This window comes from Anguilla rostrata, chromosome 16 (assembly GCF_018555375.3).
Source record: "Anguilla rostrata isolate EN2019 chromosome 16, ASM1855537v3, whole genome shotgun sequence".
Lineage (NCBI taxonomy): Eukaryota > Metazoa > Chordata > Actinopteri > Anguilliformes > Anguillidae > Anguilla > Anguilla rostrata.
The window spans coordinates 8433429-8454514 of record NC_057948.1 but is presented as its reverse complement, the minus strand read 5'-3'; the positions used below and the strand labels follow the sequence as shown (position 1 = coordinate 8454514).

At 42.6% G+C, this 21086-nt stretch overlaps 1 protein-coding gene across 1 annotated transcript in view; it reads left to right on the top strand.

The window, feature by feature from the left end:
- The first annotated feature begins 758 nt into the window (after positions 1-758).
- cracr2b (calcium release activated channel regulator 2B) overlaps positions 759-21086 on the top strand; it is a 35674-nt gene continuing 15346 nt past the window's right edge. Inside the window, exons 1-12 of the mRNA XM_064313751.1 lie at positions 759-965; positions 1052-1109; positions 2568-2824; positions 4074-4113; positions 4939-5065; positions 5828-5974; positions 6383-6473; positions 8116-8211; positions 8858-9045; positions 11449-11520; positions 12745-12799; positions 16806-16885. Of these exons, the coding sequence (XP_064169821.1) occupies positions 759-965; positions 1052-1109; positions 2568-2824; positions 4074-4113; positions 4939-5065; positions 5828-5974; positions 6383-6473; positions 8116-8211; positions 8858-9045; positions 11449-11520; positions 12745-12799; positions 16806-16885 (1418 nt within the window). The remainder of the gene's footprint in view (positions 966-1051; positions 1110-2567; positions 2825-4073; positions 4114-4938; positions 5066-5827; positions 5975-6382; positions 6474-8115; positions 8212-8857; positions 9046-11448; positions 11521-12744; positions 12800-16805; positions 16886-21086) is intronic.

The window sequence follows — 21086 nt, the reverse complement described above, 5'->3', positions numbered from 1 at the left end:
GTGTGATTGGGGCAGCTCTAGCAGGGCAGAAATTTGACAAACTGACTTGTTGGAAAGGTGGCATCCTATGACAGTGCCACGTTGAAAGTCACTGAGCTCTTTAGTACAATTCATTCTACAGCCAGTGTTTGTCAATGGAGATTGCATGGCTGTATGCTTGATTGTATGCACCTGTTAGCAACAGGTGTGGCTGAAATAGCCAAAAGCACAAATTAGAAGGGGTGTCTACATACTTTTGGTTGTGTACGTTAGACTGCTTAATGATGTCGGTATGAACTAAAACATATAGGAAGGCGTTATGATTTTTACTTGTTTTACTTGAATGCAAATTTCTTCATTTTTGTTTTATGATGATCTTACATTTGTTACGTTGCATTTATCAAACGCAGCAATTGTTGCAAGACATTACATCAATCATCAAACCGTGTTTATGAAGTGCTTCCGCAGTTTGTGTCTGTGCTGTATATTCATATGCTAAAATACAAAGAGGAAAAATGGTAAAACTGGGTCACAGCCAAGTTTGGGAACACCTGTTCTGTGCCTGATATTGATTCAGCACGCTGTTATATACTAAAAACAAACGGCTATCGTTCTTCCCCCAGTAAAAGTTCTAGCAGCGAAAATACGCGATGAGTCACTCTCGATAAGGGTTAGGGTCGGGATCAGCTGATTTACGAGCTCGCTGTTTCTTGTTCCAGCCCGGGACAAAACTCGTCGGGCCAGGGCATGCCTCGGTGATTGGGGAGGCAGGCGGCGCAATGAGGCGCCGTCTCCAAGCAACCGCTGCGCGGCTCTCGAAAGCGAGCCGCTCGAAAAACTTCGGACCCGGGCGCGAGCTCTCGCGGGCGGGCGGGGGTTTCCCTTTTCGGCCTCGGGGTCTCCGCTCGCGCGGTCCTCCCCGGCCCTCGCGGGACGACGACGCGCTCCGAGACGTCGTCCGTCGCTCTGTTCCGCGCCTGAAGGCGGTATGACGGGATCGCGAAAAAAAAAACAAAAACTCTTGCTTTTGTATTTTAGGAGCATGCGGTTGAGTGGGTTCTGCGGTGAGCAGGTGGTTTCCAGAAAGCTGCGGATAACCGTGCGCGTGCCGTACGTGAACGCGTGCGCACGTGTGTGTGTGTGTGTGTGTGTGTGTGTGTGTGTGTGTGTGTGCGCCTGGTCGCATGCCTGCATATCTTTAAGCGTGCGTCATGCCTGTGCGTGTGCGATGCGTGTATATGGGTGGGTGTGGGTGTGTGTGTGTCTCATGCCTGTATATGAGTGTGTCTGTGTATGTGCGTGTGTGTCTCATGCTGGTATATATATGTGTGTGTATGTGTGTGTGTGTCTCGTGCTGGTATATATGTGTGTGTGTGTGTGTGTGTGTGTGTGTGTGTGTGTCTCATGCTGGTATATGTGTATGTGTGTGTCTCATGCTGGTATATATATATGTGTGTATATGTGTGTGTGTGTCTCGTGCTGGTGTGTATGTGTGTGTGTGTGTGTGTGTGTGTGTCTCGTGCTGGTATATATGTGTGTGTGTGTGTGTGTGTGTGTGTATGTGTGTGTCTCATGCTGGTGTATAAGCGTGTGTACAGCAGGTTCAGTACAGAGGCGTATCCTGTCCGGTGTCATTCCCGGCGCGACCCTCTGTTCAGAAGCACCGAGGCGGAACAGACACATTACTCATTAACTCTGGAGGAGCGGTTCCTCACGCTAACTTTGCTTGGGCGCTTTAAGGGCCATAAAAATTTAACAGGAAGCGAGCGTTTAAAATGCAGCTCGTACTGTGAACTGCAGTTCAAGAAGGAGATAACTGCAGTCTGTAAACACCACAGCGAGCGCTGCTATCCAAAACAAGGCCGGCGCGCAACCGAATTTAACGATAACGTTGACTCTCCGTTTCCCGCTCTTTCTGAAAGGAGCAGCTGACCTGACTACCCCATTTAAATCGCTCAATCAAGTTTTATTGATGTTGAACATTTTATGAAGGATTTGTCTGAACACGTTTTACGGTTTGCCCTGGCCCAAACCCCCCATAGAGCAAGCCAGTGGCAAGAGTGGCAAGGGAAACCCCCTTGAAGACATGTAGGAAGAAACCAGACTCAGGTCGTGGGCGGGGGGCGGGGGTATGGGGTGGGGGGTTTTGGTCATTCTCCTGTGGCCGACTCAGAGTGCCGGTTCACAAATACCCAATCAGGTAGCCCGTTCACTGAGCTACTTCTGTATATATAAAAACAGTGTTTCAGGATCAGAAGAATCGGTACTGCTTAATATCAGTTTTGGTTTGTTTGCTGATTCATTTCATATGAACAGCTTTCGTGAATCTGCAAATTCATTTTTTATATTTTTTGCTTTACAATGGTTGGTCCCTCAGTACATATATTTTTAGTCCTGCCTTTCAACAGCTTTCCTTTGCTCCATTACCTGCTCTTCTCTGGTGCGTTTAAATTGTTGGAGTCATCTGAGAAGCGTAAGTCTGTACCGCAGTGCTGAGCATCAGAAGCTGGGTGGCGATTGGTGTGGTGCAGCGTGTTGTTGTTTAATGCAGAGTGGCTGAAGGTCTGTTTGTCTCTCCTCCTGCTCAGGGATGTCTGGCTGGTTGCATCCAGGGGAGGTGTTTGTGGGGGAAGCCAGGGGGGAGGCAGCCCTCTCCAGCCCCAGGTTAAGGGGTGGAGTGAGCCCCAGGCCCAGGCGAAACAGGGGGCCGGCGGGGTCCCCCGATCCCGGGGAGAGGATGTCGGAGCTGGGCTCGGCGCAGCAGGACCGGCTGGGGAAGGCCAGGGAGCTCTTTCTGCTCTGCGATAAAGAAGAGAAGGGGTTTATCACCAAGAGGGACATGCAGGTGAGTGTGTGTGTGTGTGTGTGTGCGCGCGCGTCTGCGTTTCTGTGCGAGTCTAAGTGTGTGTGTGTGTGTGTGACCACAATGACCACAGACTCTCAGCTCTTAAGAACATTAACTTCTGTACCTTCTGACCCAATGTAAACAGACAGAATTCACAAACAACTTCACACGTCCACAAAATAAAGCCCAAACTTGGGTTATTTAGTGTTTTCTCCTTCTTTGTTTGCCGATCACAAATGCTCCAGTACCACAATCAATAATTCTCCCCATTTGGACATTTAGCTGCATCTTCCAATTACAATATCTGATCAAAGATAAAAGTAACAAATTGGAGGACACTCGGATACACAGGTAAAATGACATGCAAAATCTAGTCCTGCTGTTAAAAGTGTTGATACCAAAATGGGGCCAAGTTACAATAAACAACATTGGCTCCACATAAAGTTTGAATGACCACATTCTGTTCAGGTGGTAAGATGGAAAAATGCTGGGACAAGTTACATTAAATAATTTTGGAAACACTAGGTAGCATTGCTTTGGAATAGAGATTGTTAAATTTGTATTCTAGATTTAGCAAGTTTTAATTAATGACTTACGTTTCCTTCTTCCTCTCTCTCATCTACTCTCTCCTCACTACTCTCACTACTCATCACTCACCACTCACTCACTCATCTACCATCTCCTCTCACTCTCTCTCTCTCTCTCTACTCTCTCAGGTCTCGGCTCCTCTCTCTCAACTCGACTCACTATGAGGTTTGGCAGGGAGAAACTGGCTCTCTCGTCCAGAGCATGGAGTCACGGGTTTGAGTCTGTGCAATGAAGCAACAACTGTGTTCCTGACGCCTGGAGTTTCAAATGGATTTAGGTCAGTAGTGACCTACTTCAATTACTCATTCTCAACTGTGATTCCTAGGCTGTGTATCTATGTGGCTAATGGCATTAGCTGTTCAGGTTAATGACCTTACTTCACTTACTTCACTTTTTATCAAATGTACAGCTTTAACTCATCCACTAATGCTACATCTGTAATAAAATACCATTTCATTATGGAATACAATAATTGAATGTACTATACACAATACATAATACAATCCCTCTGATTATGGAATACAATAATTGAAGTACAGCTTACAAATGTCTATGCGGTTGCACATTCATTACTGTGAGCACGCTACCTGGGCATATGGTGTAGGGTGTAGGGTATAGGGTATATGGTGTAGGGTGTAGGGTATAGTGTATTGGCCTGCAGGACCGTCAGCCAGAGTTAGCCCTGGAGCAGTCTGGGTTCAGTACCGGACCTTTGGGCCCATCCATGCACTAGAACAGTGTCTTGGCAGAATCAGCCATTCAGCAACCCCAAATAAACCTATTCTGACAAATCAGGAAATTGTGTTGGCTCCAGTTGGAGGTGATTAAATCTAACTTAGCATGTGATATTTGAGATAATGCTGACTAAGCTTTCTACAATCAGTTATATTGCAGGAACCCTCACAGGGGAATTCCTTTTAAGATACTGTAGAAGGAGTGTATCCTGGGGCAAAGCTACAGTGAACTCCATAATGTTTGGGACAAAGACATTATTATAAGTTTTAGATTTGTAATCAAACAATGCACATGTGGCTAAAGTGAAGATTCTCAGCGTTTATTAAAGGCTATTTATGACTTCCTTGGCATTCATTGGTACAGCTCTAGTCCTTATGCTGACAAACACCAATAACAGACTCCAAAGGAAAATTCTAGAATCAAGACTAGATACTGAAAGCTGTCTTACGCGTGCGGTAAAGAAGCAATGGAACACACCTGACTGATCAGAAACACCTGTGAAGCCATTTGTCCCAAACATTATGGTGCACTGAAATGGGAGTTGTATGTATACAAAGTGCTGTTATTTCTACATGGTGAAACCAAAGCATATAAGAAATACCCTCATATATGACAGAGACACTGCATTTTCGCCGCATATACATTGTTTGATTTCAAACGTAACATTATGGAGCCAAATCAAGAAAAAAATATGGCTTTGTTCCAAACATTAAGGAGCTCACTGTATGTTGGAGGCAAAAGTGGTGCCTTGTTTTCCACAGAATAAGCTCTTCTCTTTCTCTCTTGTCCAGGGGAGATTGTAGGGGTAGAAGAGACTGAGTGTGAGAGAGGACAGGTGAGGACGGAGAATCCTGACCCAGATGAGGAGAAGTTCACACAGATCTTGGCAGAACTGGGAGCTGAAAAATTCTTCAAAGAGTGAGTGTGTCCTTCTGTCTGTATTCCTGGTGAGAAATGGCTCGGGTGTGTACCGTTTTTACACCTCCGTTGTCTTTTGTTTTTCCCCCCCAATTTGGAGAAATTTTCTTTAATTCCCACAATGCCACTTCTGTACTACAAGCCACACACAGTACACCAGGAGAGCCAGTGACTATTTTACACCCTGCAGGCCACACAGTAATACAGGAGAGCCAGTGACTATTTTACACTCTACAGGCCACACACAGTACTACAGGAGAGCCAGTGGCTGTTTTACACTCTACAGGCCACACACAGTACTACAGGAGAGCCAGTGGCTGTTTTACACTCTACAGGCCACACACAGTACTACAGGAGAGCCAGTGGCTGTTTTACACCCTACAGGCCATGCAATACTGTCGGGAATATGTACAGTTTATAAAATATATATTTAAAAAATATTATAAAATAACCATGCTTAGTCATATCTATGATGCACGGGCAGTCTCTGTCAGTGGGAGTTGTGTTGTGTGACAGCAGTGTTGTGTTGTGTTGCACTCGGTGGGAGTTGTGTTGTGTGACAACAGTGTTGTGTTGTGTTGCAGTCGGTGGGAGTTGTGTTGTGTGACAGCAGTGTTGTGTTGTGTTGCAGTCAGTGGGAGTTGTGTTGTGTGACAGCAGTGTTGTGTTGTGTTGCAATCAGTGGGAGTTGTGTTGTGTGACAGCAGTGTTGTGTTGCAGTCAGTGGGAGTTGTGTTGTGTGACAGCGGCGTTGTGTTGCAGTCAGTGGGAGTTGCGCGCTCTGTGGTGTGGCCTGAGGAGAGAGCGGCCTGAGCTGCTGTGTGTGCTGGAGGAGCTGCTGTCTCACACCGTGGCACACCTACAGGATGCACTGAAGGAGAGAGACAGCCTGGAGCAGGCACTGCGCAGGTACTCACTGCCCGCCTGCGACTGTGTGTGTGTGTGTGTGCTCCCATATCACTGTGTGTGTGTGGGTGTGTCTATATCACTGTGTATGTGTGCGTGTTCCCATATCACTGTGTGTGTGTGTGTGTGTGTGTTCCCATATCACTGTGTATGTGCGTGTGTCTATATCACTGTGTGTGTGTGTTCATGTGTGTGCGCGTGTGTGTGTGTGTGTGTGTGTGTGTGTGCGTGTGCGTGTGCGTGTGCGTGTGCGTGTGTGTGTGTGTGCGTGTGTGTGTGTGTGTGTGTGTGTGTGGTGAGCGAGTGAGCGTGTGCGTGTGCGTGTGCGTGTGCGTGTGCATGTGCGTGTGCGGTGCTCTAAGTCTGTCTGGCCTCTCCCTCTCAGAGTCTGATCCTCTCTATGTTCTGCAGACGCGAGTGCGATCATGACCAGGTGGTGCGCTCCATATACGAGGAGATGGAGAGTCAGATCAGGGAGGAGAGGGCCAAACGTCAGGCTCAGGTACCCAGCCTGAGGGACGACGATGATGATGATGATGATGAGGATGAGTGTTGTGATGAACACGATGAGCAGGAGTACTGTGATACTGATGATGCTAAAGACTTTGGGCCCTCTTTAGTGACAACGCAAGCGCATGTGCGCTGGGGCGCAGGTGGAATTGGTAGCCCCGCCTCCTGCAGACGGAACGTTTGCTGCCAGCGCTAGGTTTGGTGGCGGCGTACTTCACGGTAAACTTGTTTGCGTTGATGTGCGCTGGGCAGCGTAATATGGCGTGTGTCAACTAGAAACGTTTCGGGCGCTGTGCAAGTTTGACATCGAACGGTCCGTTTCCGTTTTAAATCAGCCCAGACCAGGTTTTAACGCAAACGCTGGCGCGTTGTGCTACAATGGTGGCGTTATGAATGCGCAAGAAATATTTCGACGCCTTGATATGCAAGCTGTGTCCGGTTTTGCAGTCCAATGTTGGCTCTTTGAGCATTTCGCATGTATGGAGTTCATCAGTCTAAGCCGCTTGAATGAGAGACCCGAGGAACGTGGGAAACTGGCTCTACACCTCTCCAATGGTGTGAGGTACGCGTTTATTACACGCACGCACGTGCACAGGTTCTGTTCGTGTCGATATTTTTAAACTGTCACCGCAGTCACATGGAGTACAAAATGGGATGCGGTATGAGCCGCATTTACTGTGGCCTTTGGGGAACGGTGGCTATCCTTCCATTATAATCCTGGCTACCGGCTCCACTTATTGAGCCCAGAAACTCACCGACTGCTCTCTTTCATCCGCGAGCTTGGCAGGGAGACTTTGGAATATTAAAAATGCGTCTCGTACGTTTCGGCCGGTCGGGCGGCACGTCGCGGTACGGCCCTCGGAAAGCCGGCGCGTTCTTTGCGGCGTGTCGCGTCCCGCGCGTACGGCGACGGCAGTACGACGGTCGACTCGCTGGGCTTGCGGCCCAGGTAGGACGTCGCCGCCGTGCCCTTGAGAAAGGTGCTCCAGCTGGACTGCTTCGGTAAACATCCTGCTGTGTAAAACGGATGTGAAGAGGGAGAGAGCGGTTTCAAGTTGGCTGCGGAGTTGTTTCTCTTGTCGGCGTACGTTCGTCTTATGAGGAATGTTTGTTTACTTTAAGGAGCATTAAAAATGGACAGAAAAGAAACAAAGAAAGACACACTGGCATGTAAATGGAAAATGTATGTTGTTTGAGGGGGAAATAAATATGAAAATGAAAACTGTTCAGTCTTACGTTTGCTTGTAAATAGGCTCATAATGGAGCGGTTCATAACACTTGCTTCTTAACCATGACAAAATTAGCAGGTGGCTGTGGCGTTAGCACACTGTTTTGCAGGGAAAGAAATGGGGCGATTTCATCATTGATAATTCAATTTAAGCCTTTTCTTAGGTCATAGTTGTACGAAAGCCTGTCACAAAATGACTGAAATTGAACACGGTCTAATTCATCTGCTTGCGTTGACAGTTGCACCTTGACTGTTAAAATAGGGTCCATTATGTTTAGGATGTCGGGGATGATGCTGATGGATATTTTGGTGTTATTATTATTATTATTATTATTATTATTATTATTATTAATAATATTAATAATAAATATATTCCTAACAACGGATATGGCTCCTTGTGTTCTAGGACAGCTTGCGACAAAATGACAGAAGCCATGAGTTGCAGGAGAAGCTGAAGATCAAAGAGCAGGAACTGGAAAGCATCACGACCCAACAGAGAGAGGTACTGTAGACTACCGTAAACAGAGAGAGGTACTGTAGACCACAAAAACAGAGAGAGGTACTGTAGACCACCGTAAACAGGGAGAGAGGTACTGTAGACCACAAAAACAGAGAGAGGTACTGTAGACCACAAAAACAGAGAGAGGTACTGTAGACCACCTTAAACAGGGAGAGAGGTACTGTAGACCACCATAAATAGATAGAGAAGTAAGGTAGACCACCCTAACACAGAGAGAGGTACTGTACACTACCTTAAACGGGAAGAGAGGTACTGTAGAGGACCATAAAGAAAGAGAGGTACTTTTATTTAGTATTTATATTGTGTGCACATTTCCAAACCTGGGTTTTTCGTTTGGATACACCCCTAGTACATAATAGAGTATCTCATCCTTTACAGTGAATATTACATTTACAGTTTTTTTTTTGTGTGTTTCTGTACATTCAAGAAGAAAATTAAACAATAATACAAAATAATACATAAACAACAACAACAATAACAATAATAATAATAGTAAGTATTATTATTATTATTATTATTATTGTTGTTGTTGTTGTTGCTGTTCCTGTTAGTATTATTATTGTGTTGTTATTATTGTTAATAATAATATTATTATTGTTGTTATAATTCTTGTTGTTATTGTATTCAGCTGGAGAGCAGGATACGAGCGCTGAACTCTGAGCACTGCTACACGCGGGGCCAGAACGAGCGTCTGCAGCGGCACAACTCAGACCTGCAGGAGCAGCTGGACACCAGCAGGGCGGAGCTAGAGGGCACATTGCAGCAGCTGGAGCAAATCCAGGCCAGCACCGCCTGCGAGCACAGGGGGCGAGAGAGGTAGGGGGAGGGAGAGGGAGAGGGAGGGGGAGGGAGGGAGGGAGAGAGATTCACATTCACCCTGAGGGATTTCAGACCTAGGGTGTCGGATATAAACTGAGATCACATCAGTACATACCCCCTGCTGCAGGGATGGAACTGATGCATGTGCATAACATCCGCAGTTTATTGTATTTGTTAGGATGGGATGCCAAGACGGACCGCTGATTTGAATACTGGGTGTGGTTGCTGCACCTGTGGGCCAGGTAGTTAAGCAACCGGAATGGCTTCAGTAAATCCCCAGCTGTTCAAATGGAGCTCATGCAAATTATAAGCATCGCCCCGGGACAAGGGCTTCAAGTGAAAAAGTAAAGCTGGGCTAAGCGTCTGCTGTTAGCATAGTGACCGCCTTTCCTGCTGTAATTTGTACGCTTCAGAACCGTGCTGAACCGTATTTTGAACGTGATAAAACGTCATGAAATAGGGCTGCTGGATGGCTCATTCCGTTCAACCACCATGCTTAAATCCATGCTCAAATCCAGACAGTGCGAGTACAGACTGTGGCCGGTTGCTCCGTAAGGGCGATGAGCACTTGGCAATTGCGTTGCCAGGGTTCGGTTTGTTAGAGGTCCGTGTTTAATCGCTCTCTAGCGACCCCTGCTGGTTGATCGGGTGCCTGCGGGCTGCACGCTAAAGCCGCATATGAAAGGTCTTCCTCCGACTCCCTCTGCAGCCTGGAAAGGAAGCAGCTGGTGACCCCACGTGTTTTTGGGGGAAAACCGGATCTTCGCCCTCTCCTGAATTAGAGGCGGGGTTCGCCCGTGACCGTGGCTGAGGTTGCAGACAGCCGGCCATTCCGAATTGGAATGGGAATTGGCCATGTTCAGCCCCACATTGGGTGCCAAATATAATTTTAAAAAAGAAAGTTGTCTCAATGTAGAAATGCATTTAAAAGCAATATATTGGGTTTCAATTTGTAACGTTTGTGAACAAATATTTTGCGTGAAGGGCTTTTTACAAGGGACGTGAAAACTGCAAGTGGCACTCTAAGAGACTAAATCTGCCAAACACAGCGCATCGTAACCATGGAGACTTGGTAATGTTCTTCCATCATAGTACGTGGGGCAAAAATGCTGCCTTGGACAATTAACGTCAATTTTTACTGTTACTTAGTTAACTAGCTAACATTAGCGTACATTTACTTTGAATAAATTTTAGATCCATCAAATTACGGTACGTTACTGATCCACCTGCTCTTTCACAGATGCGTGTCCATGCAAAAGCTCACTTGTCGATGTCCTTGTAATTACTTGAAAAGGGCTCTGGGAAATCACACACTGCGATAATGAGCTTTTTCATCGTTTTTAAAAGCCGAGTGAGAACAGGATAAATGATGATTTTGTCGGTCTGGCAGCTTGCTGTTCACTAATTGGCCAGTTCTGTGGTAAAATGGTGGCTGAACAGGCAGGCGAGAGGACACATGCGTGCGATGAGGACTCACGTGATACTTTCACAATACTTTAGCCCTCTTCCCACTCCGCCTGCCAATTTGGCTGCTCCTTCGCTCTCGTCTCATTTAAGATGGATGACAACCAGGCGGCTGGTGGGTTCTATGTTAAAAGCCCCTAAAGGAATACTATTCAGGATTTTTTAGCCTTGGTGTGGTCCTGTGTTTTCAATCAAAGAAGTCTCCGCGTCCATCTTCAACCCTGCCCACTCACCCTGAGTACCTCACCTAGCTAGCTTTCTGGATAGCTAGAGGTAAAGTTTGTACTAGTCAATGAGCAACCGTGAGTGACAGTAAGAAGGCAGATTCATTTATTGTAAGATTATAGCTTCATTAATTCCAATATGTTGAATGTACAGCTTAATTAATTCCAGTGTAATAGTGGTTTTTTCGTTGGGACTTTTATTCTGAAAATTTTAGACCCTCACAAAAGACCTTACTGTCGCGAGCTTCACACTGCAGATCCTTAAAAAAGGTCATTTTTAGGCCTCTTTGATTTTCTCAATTAGTCACTTTATGACGATCAGTTGAGCTGCAGCTTGAAACAAAAGCTTGCCCTCTGATAGGCTGCTTCTTCCATTGACTTATCCAGTGCCGTGCTTTCATTTAATATTGGAACGTGCCACAGTGTGCATGTGTGCATTACAATGAATCAAACTACAGCTTGCCGTAACTCTACGCGGTAGCCTATCTGAAAATAGTGACTCTGTTTAAAGCTAGCCTAAAACCTGAAAACGGATTCTGTTGTGTAAGAAGATAATATCACATTGGTCTAGTATCCTCTGTTATGTTATAAAAAGGGTGGAATGTCCCTTTAATGCAGAGGTGCCAGTCTTAATGGGTTTGGTGCAATCCCACGTGCTACCATTTTAAATGACATCCAGGGGTGGGATTAACGGGTCTTTATCTCCCCGCAGGGATGTGCTCAAGGTGTCCAAGAACATGCAGAAAGAAAAGGAGAGCCTGCTAAGACAATTGGAGCTTCTCAGGTACATATGTCTGTCTGTCTGTCTGTCTGTCTGCCTGTCTGTATTTGTGTTTGTGTTTGTGTCAGTCTGTCTACCTGTCTGTCTGTCTGTATTTCTGTCTGTCTGTCTGTCTGTCTGCCTGCTTGTCTGTATGTCTGTCTGTATTTGTGTCTGTCTGTCTGACTGCCTGTCTGTCTCTCTGTATTTGTGTCTTTGTCCTTTAGTTTGGGTGTGCCTACATCTCTCTGCTGAAACAGACAGTAGTGTCAGGTCGAATGGGTTTTCTGTTGACATATTGCAATATATCCAAATTGATAGAAATTTCTTCTGTACATGCTATCCTCTTTGGGCATGGCAATTCATTTTTGTCCCCAGTATGGGGCATGAGTCTCTAGTGTTAATTTAAAGAACCATATATTCCTCTATGCTGAAACCTACACTACAAGGGATATTCAATAACATTCAAAATAACATGTTAGAAAATATTTTCACTTTAATAGTATTTAATTTAAATACTTACATTTTTCTGCTAGGTCTCAGGAGGGTACTGGTGGCCTTTTTCTTGTCAGAGAAAGATGAAGAGGTGCCACGTGACTGATTGAAAGGGGTTTTGTTCCTAAAGCCAATTCCCTCATAGTGAATATTTAATTTATGCTGATGTAATATGAGTGTCTCATCTTCATTAATAATTCATACACCTCGGGCGAGACTGTGGCACCCCCTAGCGGAGCAGCCGATGACCCCCCCCCACCCCCCTGTGTGGCCAGGGGTCTGTCTCCCATCAGAGCCAGTCTCTGTGCTGTGAGTCTGTCTTTACCTGTACCCTCTCTGCCCCCCCATCCCCAAAGAAATTGGAAAAATTCAAAAGGAGGGCAGTCTGTCTGCAGTACTTACTAACAAACTAACTAACTAAAACTTACAAACTAAAACTGACTGACTAATACTAACAAACTAACACTAACTGACTAAAACTAACAAACTAACAAACAAACTAAAGCTCACTAACTGACTAAAACTTACAGACTAACTAAAACTGACTAAGTGACAAACAAACTAAAACTAACTGACTAAAACTAACAAACTAACTAACAAACTAAAGCTAACAGACTAAAACTGACAAACTAAAAATAGGTAACTGACTAAAACTAACTAACTGAACTAAAAAAGAAAACCAATTTGCCAGGCTGTAGTCATCGGGCAACATTGCTTAACATGCCCTCCCGCCCTGTGTTGTCTTTCTCTCAGGGAGATGAACAAGAGGCTACGCGATGAGAAGGACTCCCAGCAGCCGCAGAGGAGGGTTAGTTGCAGACGCACACTTGCCGTCCCACAATGCCACTGTGGACGTGCTCACTCTTTCTGGGCTCAGCCCTTCTAGAAACTTCTGCCTGGGGCCTGGAGCCTTTAGAGCCTTTCTACTGGCTGCTCCGAACCTGCGTTTGACCTTTGACACCTTCAAGCCTGTGCTGCTTTGCTCTGCTCTGGACGTACGTGATGTTCGTTTTGGCTCTCGCCTGGGAATACGCTTCATTCGTTTTCACTAGCCCGCCGCTGAATGTGCCGGCCTCGCTTGGAATAACACGGTGCTATTTTAACCTGTTCGCCTTGAGTAAACAGCTGTAGGACTGAGAACCCATGCACTTTGTCAAGGCCTCTCGTCTTTCAAGAAGGAAAGAAAAAAGTTTCTCTCTCAGGTTATGCCACACCCATCAATCACCTTTATTGTTTGTTGAGGCCCCGCAGCTGATTTATTTTTTATTTTTTGCCTCGGTCTGAAAGGACCGATGGTCAAGGATCGGCAAATATTTGCAGAATGTATTTAACATAAACTACAAAAACCTCAAAAATACAAAATCAGCCTTGAACTACAATCAAAATGGTGGAGGCATTAGATTGCATTGCTGGTGGCGCAGAGGTAACCATAGCAACAACGATTTGAACAAAAACAAAAAACCCTATTACATATGAAGTGCATACACGATGAAGTACTACCAACGGTCATCCAAGCGTGCGGATTAGCTCGAAGACGGAGCTTGGCACGAGCATGCGGATTTTCCACTGAGTTATCTCTCCCGCCACGGCTGTAGCCCAGAACGTATTGGGATGCCAGATTGCAGGAGCGGGGTGCTGAAGCCAGCTTTGCCCACAGTGAAACCAAGCAGGACTTAGAAACAGTCCACCGGGAGCGTGCTTGACGTGGTAAAATCCGCTCCGGGATTTCATGCCAGCTTCTGCTCTTGGATATTTAATTAATCCCCATAATCTGTTTGTTTTGACATTTTTGATGAGGTCGTGAGCCACAGTTGCAAATTGTCGTGTGAGAATGTGTCACTGTGGTCCAACAGAAGAACTGGTGTACCGTGTACAGCAATTTAGAAAAGTTCGCCGGAACAGTTGGTCGGAGCAAAAACCAGCAAGCATACGCCGGATCTTCAGGAGTGGAGTCGTGCTCATCCGCAGTATGCTGTTGGATACATAAAGCGCAGTTTTTTAGTGGCAGCCTCTCGGGGGGAAAAAAGTAGGAAAACGTGCCTAAAAAGGTGCAAACGCTTGTCACTGGGGTGGCACCCTGTAGGTACTATTGTACTCCTAGCCAGCAATACATAATTAATTTGTACCTTGCTTTTGCTTGTGTAAGGTAACTTATTAGTACCCAAATAGGACATTATTGAACATTCAGGGTACATTTTGGAAACGTGTTCCTTAATGAACCGACGTGTACCTCCGCTCTACCGTTATTTCTGAGGGTGTATTTAACGTAGAGGGTCCAGTGTAACTCTTCCTCTGTGGGTTTGTGTTTAAATGCTTGGGGCTGAAGATTTCTGTCTCGCCGGGAGCAGCTTACCCACGTCTCTCTCTGGTGACCGGTTTACCGCTCAAGAAGATTTCAGACGAGCGGGCAGGAAACACAAAATGGATCCTGCGTGAATTTAGACAGACGGCGGCCTTCGTGCCGCTATGCCGATGGCGAAAGGTCAATAACGTGTCGTACTGATCAATGTCGGCCTTGTTTTTCCCGGGTTTTCTCTGCATGTGTCCTTGAAGTGTGATTATTGATTGTCTTTTTTTTTTTTTTTTTGGTAGTGATTTGGTCCATCAAAAGCTGTTGGTGTAGGTCCTTAAATTAATGCTAGGTAATGACACTGATTTGCAAGGTCTGGAATATTCCACAGTACACCAGTCCAGATGTTACTGTATGTTGACAAAATGTAAATGTGTTTGACTAATCCGGTGAATGCAGTACTGATGAACAGATACTAGTCTATTATTATGAACTCTTATATAGACTGTATATTCAAAGCCAGTACCAGTTCTCATGGACAGTAGCTTTCTGGTCTTAATTCTTCCTGAAGTCAGGTGATTTGTGACCCTCCTCCTAGTCTTACCTCGTTTCAAATGAAATAAGGCAATTAGAAACACTCGTGTTTTGAGTTGAGCTAGACTGCCCTCTAGTGTGATCTTAAGTCATTACATGCTCAAGTTGTCATGTGATTGTTGCTAAGGTTTCACAGGTCAAACTGCCTTAGCCCGCCCCCCTCTCCCCCATATTTTTATGCAAGGCCATTATATTTTCTAAAATATTCTTCACTGCACACAAAAACTGTAGAAAATAAACAATACAAGTACTGAGCTGTATTGTATGTTAAAATTTGGGAAATCATTTTATATTAATATTATTACTCCAAGAAAATTATTTGTCTTTAACAAGTACTTTGTTTTCCAAAGTGCAATCAATGAAAATGTGCAAAAATCTGAAATTTCCAAGCTAAGATGAACAATCCACCCCCCCCCCCATATCAACAACTTTGTGACAATACTGACTGAAAAATGACACTTCCTGACACTATAATGTGGCCTATAATGCATTTCTTATCACAAAAGACAGTTGGGGAAATTAATTAATAGATCAATCTCAATATTTTTGTTGCAAGGTAAAGAGCTTCATGCAGGCTTAATACACAAGTACACTCAACGAACAATGCTCTTTTGCTGAAAAGGAAAAAAATAATCATATTAATGTTCAATCTGTCAATAAGTCCGGATATGAACTTTCTCGCTAATTCCAGAATATTTTAATATATTTATGAATGATCAAATGCTTTTATCCCAAACATTTGAACAAAGGTAAGGACAAATTGTTTACACAATCACTCGTTTAATAAACAAACAGCCATCCGTTCTTATTTGTCTGTAAATCCCTGAATGTGATTACAAGTGTATCCGTTTCAAAGTGCGCATGCAGACATGTCTGCATGCAATATTCTTTTGTACATGAATATTCTTCATTTTGCCTGTGTGTGTGCTTCATTTTGTTAGAGGGTGTTTGCTAGTGTATGCTAGTTGGTCCATAGCAATGATAATCGTAGAGGAGATCAAATTTATTTTTGTCTCTAAATTTGCCTAAATTTGCAGTGTGGTGTGAATGTAGGCCTCTGAACAAAACGATGTGGAGCTTCGATCTGTAGACGAATAAAAGAACTTGACTGAACTTTTCTGATGCTCTGTCTCTCCTCATTGCATCTGCATGCACGTTCACACGCTTGTGTATGTCCTAGTGCATCCGCGCTTCTAGCGAATGTAAATTATTCCTTCTCCGAATGTGGGATTTATTATTATTTTTTGTACAAGTGCCATTCCTGTCTGGTGACCTGATCCATGTCCTGGAGCTGTTTGAATAAAAACCGAGTTCAGATTAATCAGGTCTCAATCAGACTTCTAAAGTTTCATGGGTTTACAAACTACTTAAATGGCACGTCGCTTTGTGGAAGCACCAAGCAGTCATAAAACAGTTTTTTGACTAAATTTTCATTTTTATTTATTTTACAAGTGAAAGATATGCCATTATAGGAAACAGTTTAGTGCATAAGCAGTTTGACCTAATACAGACAACTTTCCATGGAATGATGCTGGCTACATTTTAACAGAGCTGCATTAGCTTTACTTTGAGCCTGGGGGAGACCTCAGGAATCTTCCGGAACCAACAGCTGAGAAAGAGTCACAGGCTTATCGAAAACCAACACAGGTGAACGCTTTTAACCACCGTAACATTCATGTGTGATGTCCTATCTATAAACATGTATCTACATTATGGTATGATAACCCAGTATTTGTTAACAATGAGCTTATTATATTTTTTCAAATTTCAGTTGCAAGACACTTTGTAAACACTTCTGTGCTCAACACTTGCAGTCGTGATACCTATGTAGAACAGTGTTCAGAACAGTGTTCAGTAAGTCTGCACTTGTACAATATCGAGCCTGACTGACACACTTGTATCTCCCTCTCTCTCTCTCTGTTTTTCTTAGACTTCTATTAGTAGGAGGCCTTTGCAGAAGCAAGGGTCAATAATAGGAAACTACTTAACGGAAGACAAGCCAATGAAAAGGTTAGTTTTTTTTTTTTACAAACATAATTTTGTTCGATTCTCCGCGTAACCCCCCGCCCATGTGAAGTATGAGAAGTCACCGAATTTGTTCAGCAATCACACGTTCTATTTTCACACATTCTGCCATTTTGCTGAAATTGGAATGCGTTTGAATATTGATACTGAATATCGTTCAGTCATAGAACCGTTGGCTAGATACCAACCGCAGATGTAATATTGGTATGTATGTGATGGTGTTATGGGAATAGTTTTTATATGACTGCTAGTTATTTCAGGTACTTTATATGTAACTGTTTGGCTGCTTTATTTTCTAAATAAAGTAGCCAGTGCAAGCTGAGGATTATGCTTCATGGCACCTGAATTGAAACATGCCCCTAAATCTGTTTGGCTGGACAGTCCCCTGCATCTAAATCTGATTGGCCGGACAGTCCCTTGCTTCTAAATCTGATTCGGTGGACAGTCCCCTGCATCTAAATCTGATTGGCTGGACAGTCCCTTGCTTCTAAATCTGATTGTCCGGACAGCCCCTTGCATCTAAATCTGATTGGAAGGACAGTCCCTTGCATTTAAATCTGATTCTTAATGCCCTCACTGAAAAAGATGAGTTCTTGGTCAAAGTCATGGTTAAACAAAGAGAAATAAAAATGGATTCTGATATAAAGATTCTGATATAAAGTATATGTTGGGGACGGAAAGGAGGTTTGGACACACAGGCTGCTGCACCACAGCACACAGCGTATTTTCCCTGGAAAAAGCAGGTTAAAGAAAGGTTAGGACATTGGTTCTTTTTCGATTTTGGACTAGCCAAAAATTTTGTATATACTAGTATTGGTACCTATGACCATAACAAGATATGGAATATATACATATTTTTTCAGGGGAAACTTTTTTTTTTTAAGGCCTCAAATATATTTTTTAGCATTTGTACTATGGAATTCACAGTCTTGACTTAGTTTTTCCACAATTTTAAATGAGTAATCACATGTTTTCAAATTTCTATGGCTTCAATTATGTTTTAGGCTCAACTAGGGTTGGGTTATGAAAACATAAGTCTGAGGTCGAGGCAAGTTCACGGCTGTGTTCAGCAGGTTAAAGAAAGGTAGGACATTGGTTCTTTTTGATTTGGACGAGCCAAAAATTTGTATATACTAGTATAGTCCCTATGACCATAACAAGATATGGAAGGTTAAACAAGGTCTGACGCAAGCAATCCGTGTTTTCCACAGTTAAAGAAAGGTTAGACATGGTTCTTTTTGATTTGGACAGCCAAAATTTTGTATATACTAGTATGGTACCTTGACCATACAAGAATGGAATATATACATATTTTTAGGGAAACTTTTTTTTTAAGCCTCAAATATTTTTAGCATTTGTACTGGATTCACGTCTGCTTAGTTTTTCCACAATTTAAATGAGTAATCACATGTTTTCAAGAGTTCTATGGCTTCAATTACGTTTTAGGGCTCAACTAGGTTGGGTTATGAAAACCATAAGTCTGAGGGTCGAGCAAGTCCGCTGTGTTCGCGGTTAAGAAAGGTTGACATTGGTTCTTTTTGATTTGGACGAGCCAAATTTTGATATACTATATAGGTACCATGACCATAACAAGATATGGAATTACATATTTTTTCAGGGAAAACTTTTTTTTTTTAAGGCCTCAAATATTTTTAGCATTTGTACTTGAATTCCGTCTGACTTAGTTTCCACATTAAATGAGTATACATGTTTCAAAGTTCTATGGTTAATTAGTTTAGGGCTCAACTTAGGTTGGGTTATGAAAACCATAAGTCTGAGGGTCGAGGCAAGTTCACGGCTGTGTTCAGCAGGTTAAAGAAAGGTTAGGACATTGGTTCTTTTTGATTTTGGACGAGCCAAAATTTTGTATATACTAGTATAGGTACCTATGACCATAACAAGATAGGAATATATCATATTTTTCAGGGAAACTTTTTTTTTTAAGGCCTCAAATATTTTTTTAGCATTGTACTATGGAATTCACAGTCTTGACTTAGTTTTTCCACAATTTTAATGAGTAATCACATGTTTTCAAGTTCCTATGGCTTCAATTAGTTTTAGGCTCAACTTAGGGTTAGGGTTATGAAAACGATAAGTCTGAGGGTCGAGGCAAGTTACGCTGTGTTCAGCAGGTTAAAGAAAGGTTAGGACATTGGTTCTTTTTGATTTTGGACGAGCCAAAAATTTTGTATATACTAGTATAGTACCTATGACCATAACAAGATATGGAATATATCATATTTTTTCAGGGAAACTTTTTTTTTTTAAGGCCTCAAATATATTTTTAGCATTTGTACTATGGAATTCACAGTCTTGACTTGTTTTTCCACAATTTAATGAGTAATCACATTTTTCAAAGTTCCTATGGCTTCAATTAGTTTAGGGCTAACTTAGGGTTAGGGTTATGAAAACATAAGTCTGGGGTCGAGGAAAGTTTCACGGCTGTGTTCAGCAGGTTAAAGAAAGGTTAGGACATTGGTTCTTTTTGATTTTGGACGAGCCAAAAATTTTGTATATACTAGTATAGGTACCTATGACCATAACAAGATATGGAATATATACATATTTTTCAGGGAAAACTTTTTTTTTTAAGGCCTCAAATATTTTTTTAGCATTTGTACTATGGAATTCACAGTCTTGACTTAGTTTTTCCACAATTTTAATGAGTAATCACATGTTTTCAAAGTTCCTATGGCTTCAATTACGTTTTAGGCTCAACTTAGGGTTAGGGTTATGAAAACCATAAGTCTGAGGGTCGAGGCAAGTTCACGGCTGTGTTCAGCAGGTTAAAGAAAGGTTAGGACATTGGTTCTTTTTTGATTTTGGACGAGCCAAAAATTTTGTATATACTAGTATAGGTACCTATGACCATAACAAGATATGGAATATATACATATTTTTTCAGGGAAAACTTTTTTTTTTTAAGGCCTCAAATATATTTTTAGCATTTGTACTTGGAATTCACAGTCTTGACTTAGTTTTTCCACAATTTTAAATGAGTAATCACATGTTTTCAAAGTTCCTATGGCTTCAATTACGTTTTAGGGCTCAACTTAGGGTTAGGGTTATGAAAACATAAGTCTGAGGGTCGAGGCAAGTTACGGCTGTGTTCAGCAGGTTAAAAAAGGTTAGGACATTGGTTCTTTTTGATTTTGGACGAGCCAAAAATTTGTATATACTAGTATAGGTACCTATGACCATAACAAGATATGGAATATATACATATTTTTTCAGGGAAAACATTTTTTTTTTGAGGCCTCAAATATATTTTTTAGCATTTGTACTATGGAATTCACAGTCTTGACTTAGTTTTTCCACAATTTTTAATGAGTAATCACATGTTGTCAAGAGTTCCTATGGCTTCAATTACTTTTTAGGCCTCAACTTAGGGTTAGGGTTATGAAAACGATAAGTCTGAGGGTCGAGGCAAGTTTACGGCTGTGTTCAGCAGGTTAAAGAAAGGTTGGGACAGTGGTTCTTTTTTGATTTTGGACGAGCCAAAAATTTTGTATATACTAGTATAGGTACCTATGACCATAACAAGATAAGGAATATATACATATTTTTTCAGGGAAACCTTTTTTTTTTAAGGCCTCAAATATATTTTTTAGCATTTGTACTATGGAATTCACAGTCTTGACTTAGTTTTTCCATAATTTTAAATGAGTAATCACATGTTTTCAAAAGTTCCTATGGCTTCAATTACGTTTTAGGGCTCAACTTAGGGTTAGGGTTATGAAAACGATAAGTCTGAGGGTCGAGGCAAGTTACGGCTGTGTTCAGCAGGTTAAAGAAAGGTTAGGACATTGGTTCTTTTTTGATTTTGGACGCAGCCAAAAATTTTGTATATACTAGTATAGGTACCTATGACCATAACAAGATATGGAATAAAATATTTTGGGGGAAAATTTTTTTTGGAAATTTTTTTTTAATTTTAAAATTCCATCTTGACTTTTTTTCCCAAATTTTAAATGAGTAATCACTTTTTCGGGGCCTTTTTAATTCTTTTGGGAACGGGGGGGAAAAAATGTGGGGTTTGGGGAAAATTTTTACGGTTGGGGGTTTTTTGGAAAAAAATTTTTTTTTTTTTGGCACCCAAAAAAAATTTTTAATTAAAATTTTTAGCCCAAAAAGTTTGGGGGTTAATTTTTTTTCAAAAAATTTTTTTTTTTTTAAGTAAATTTTT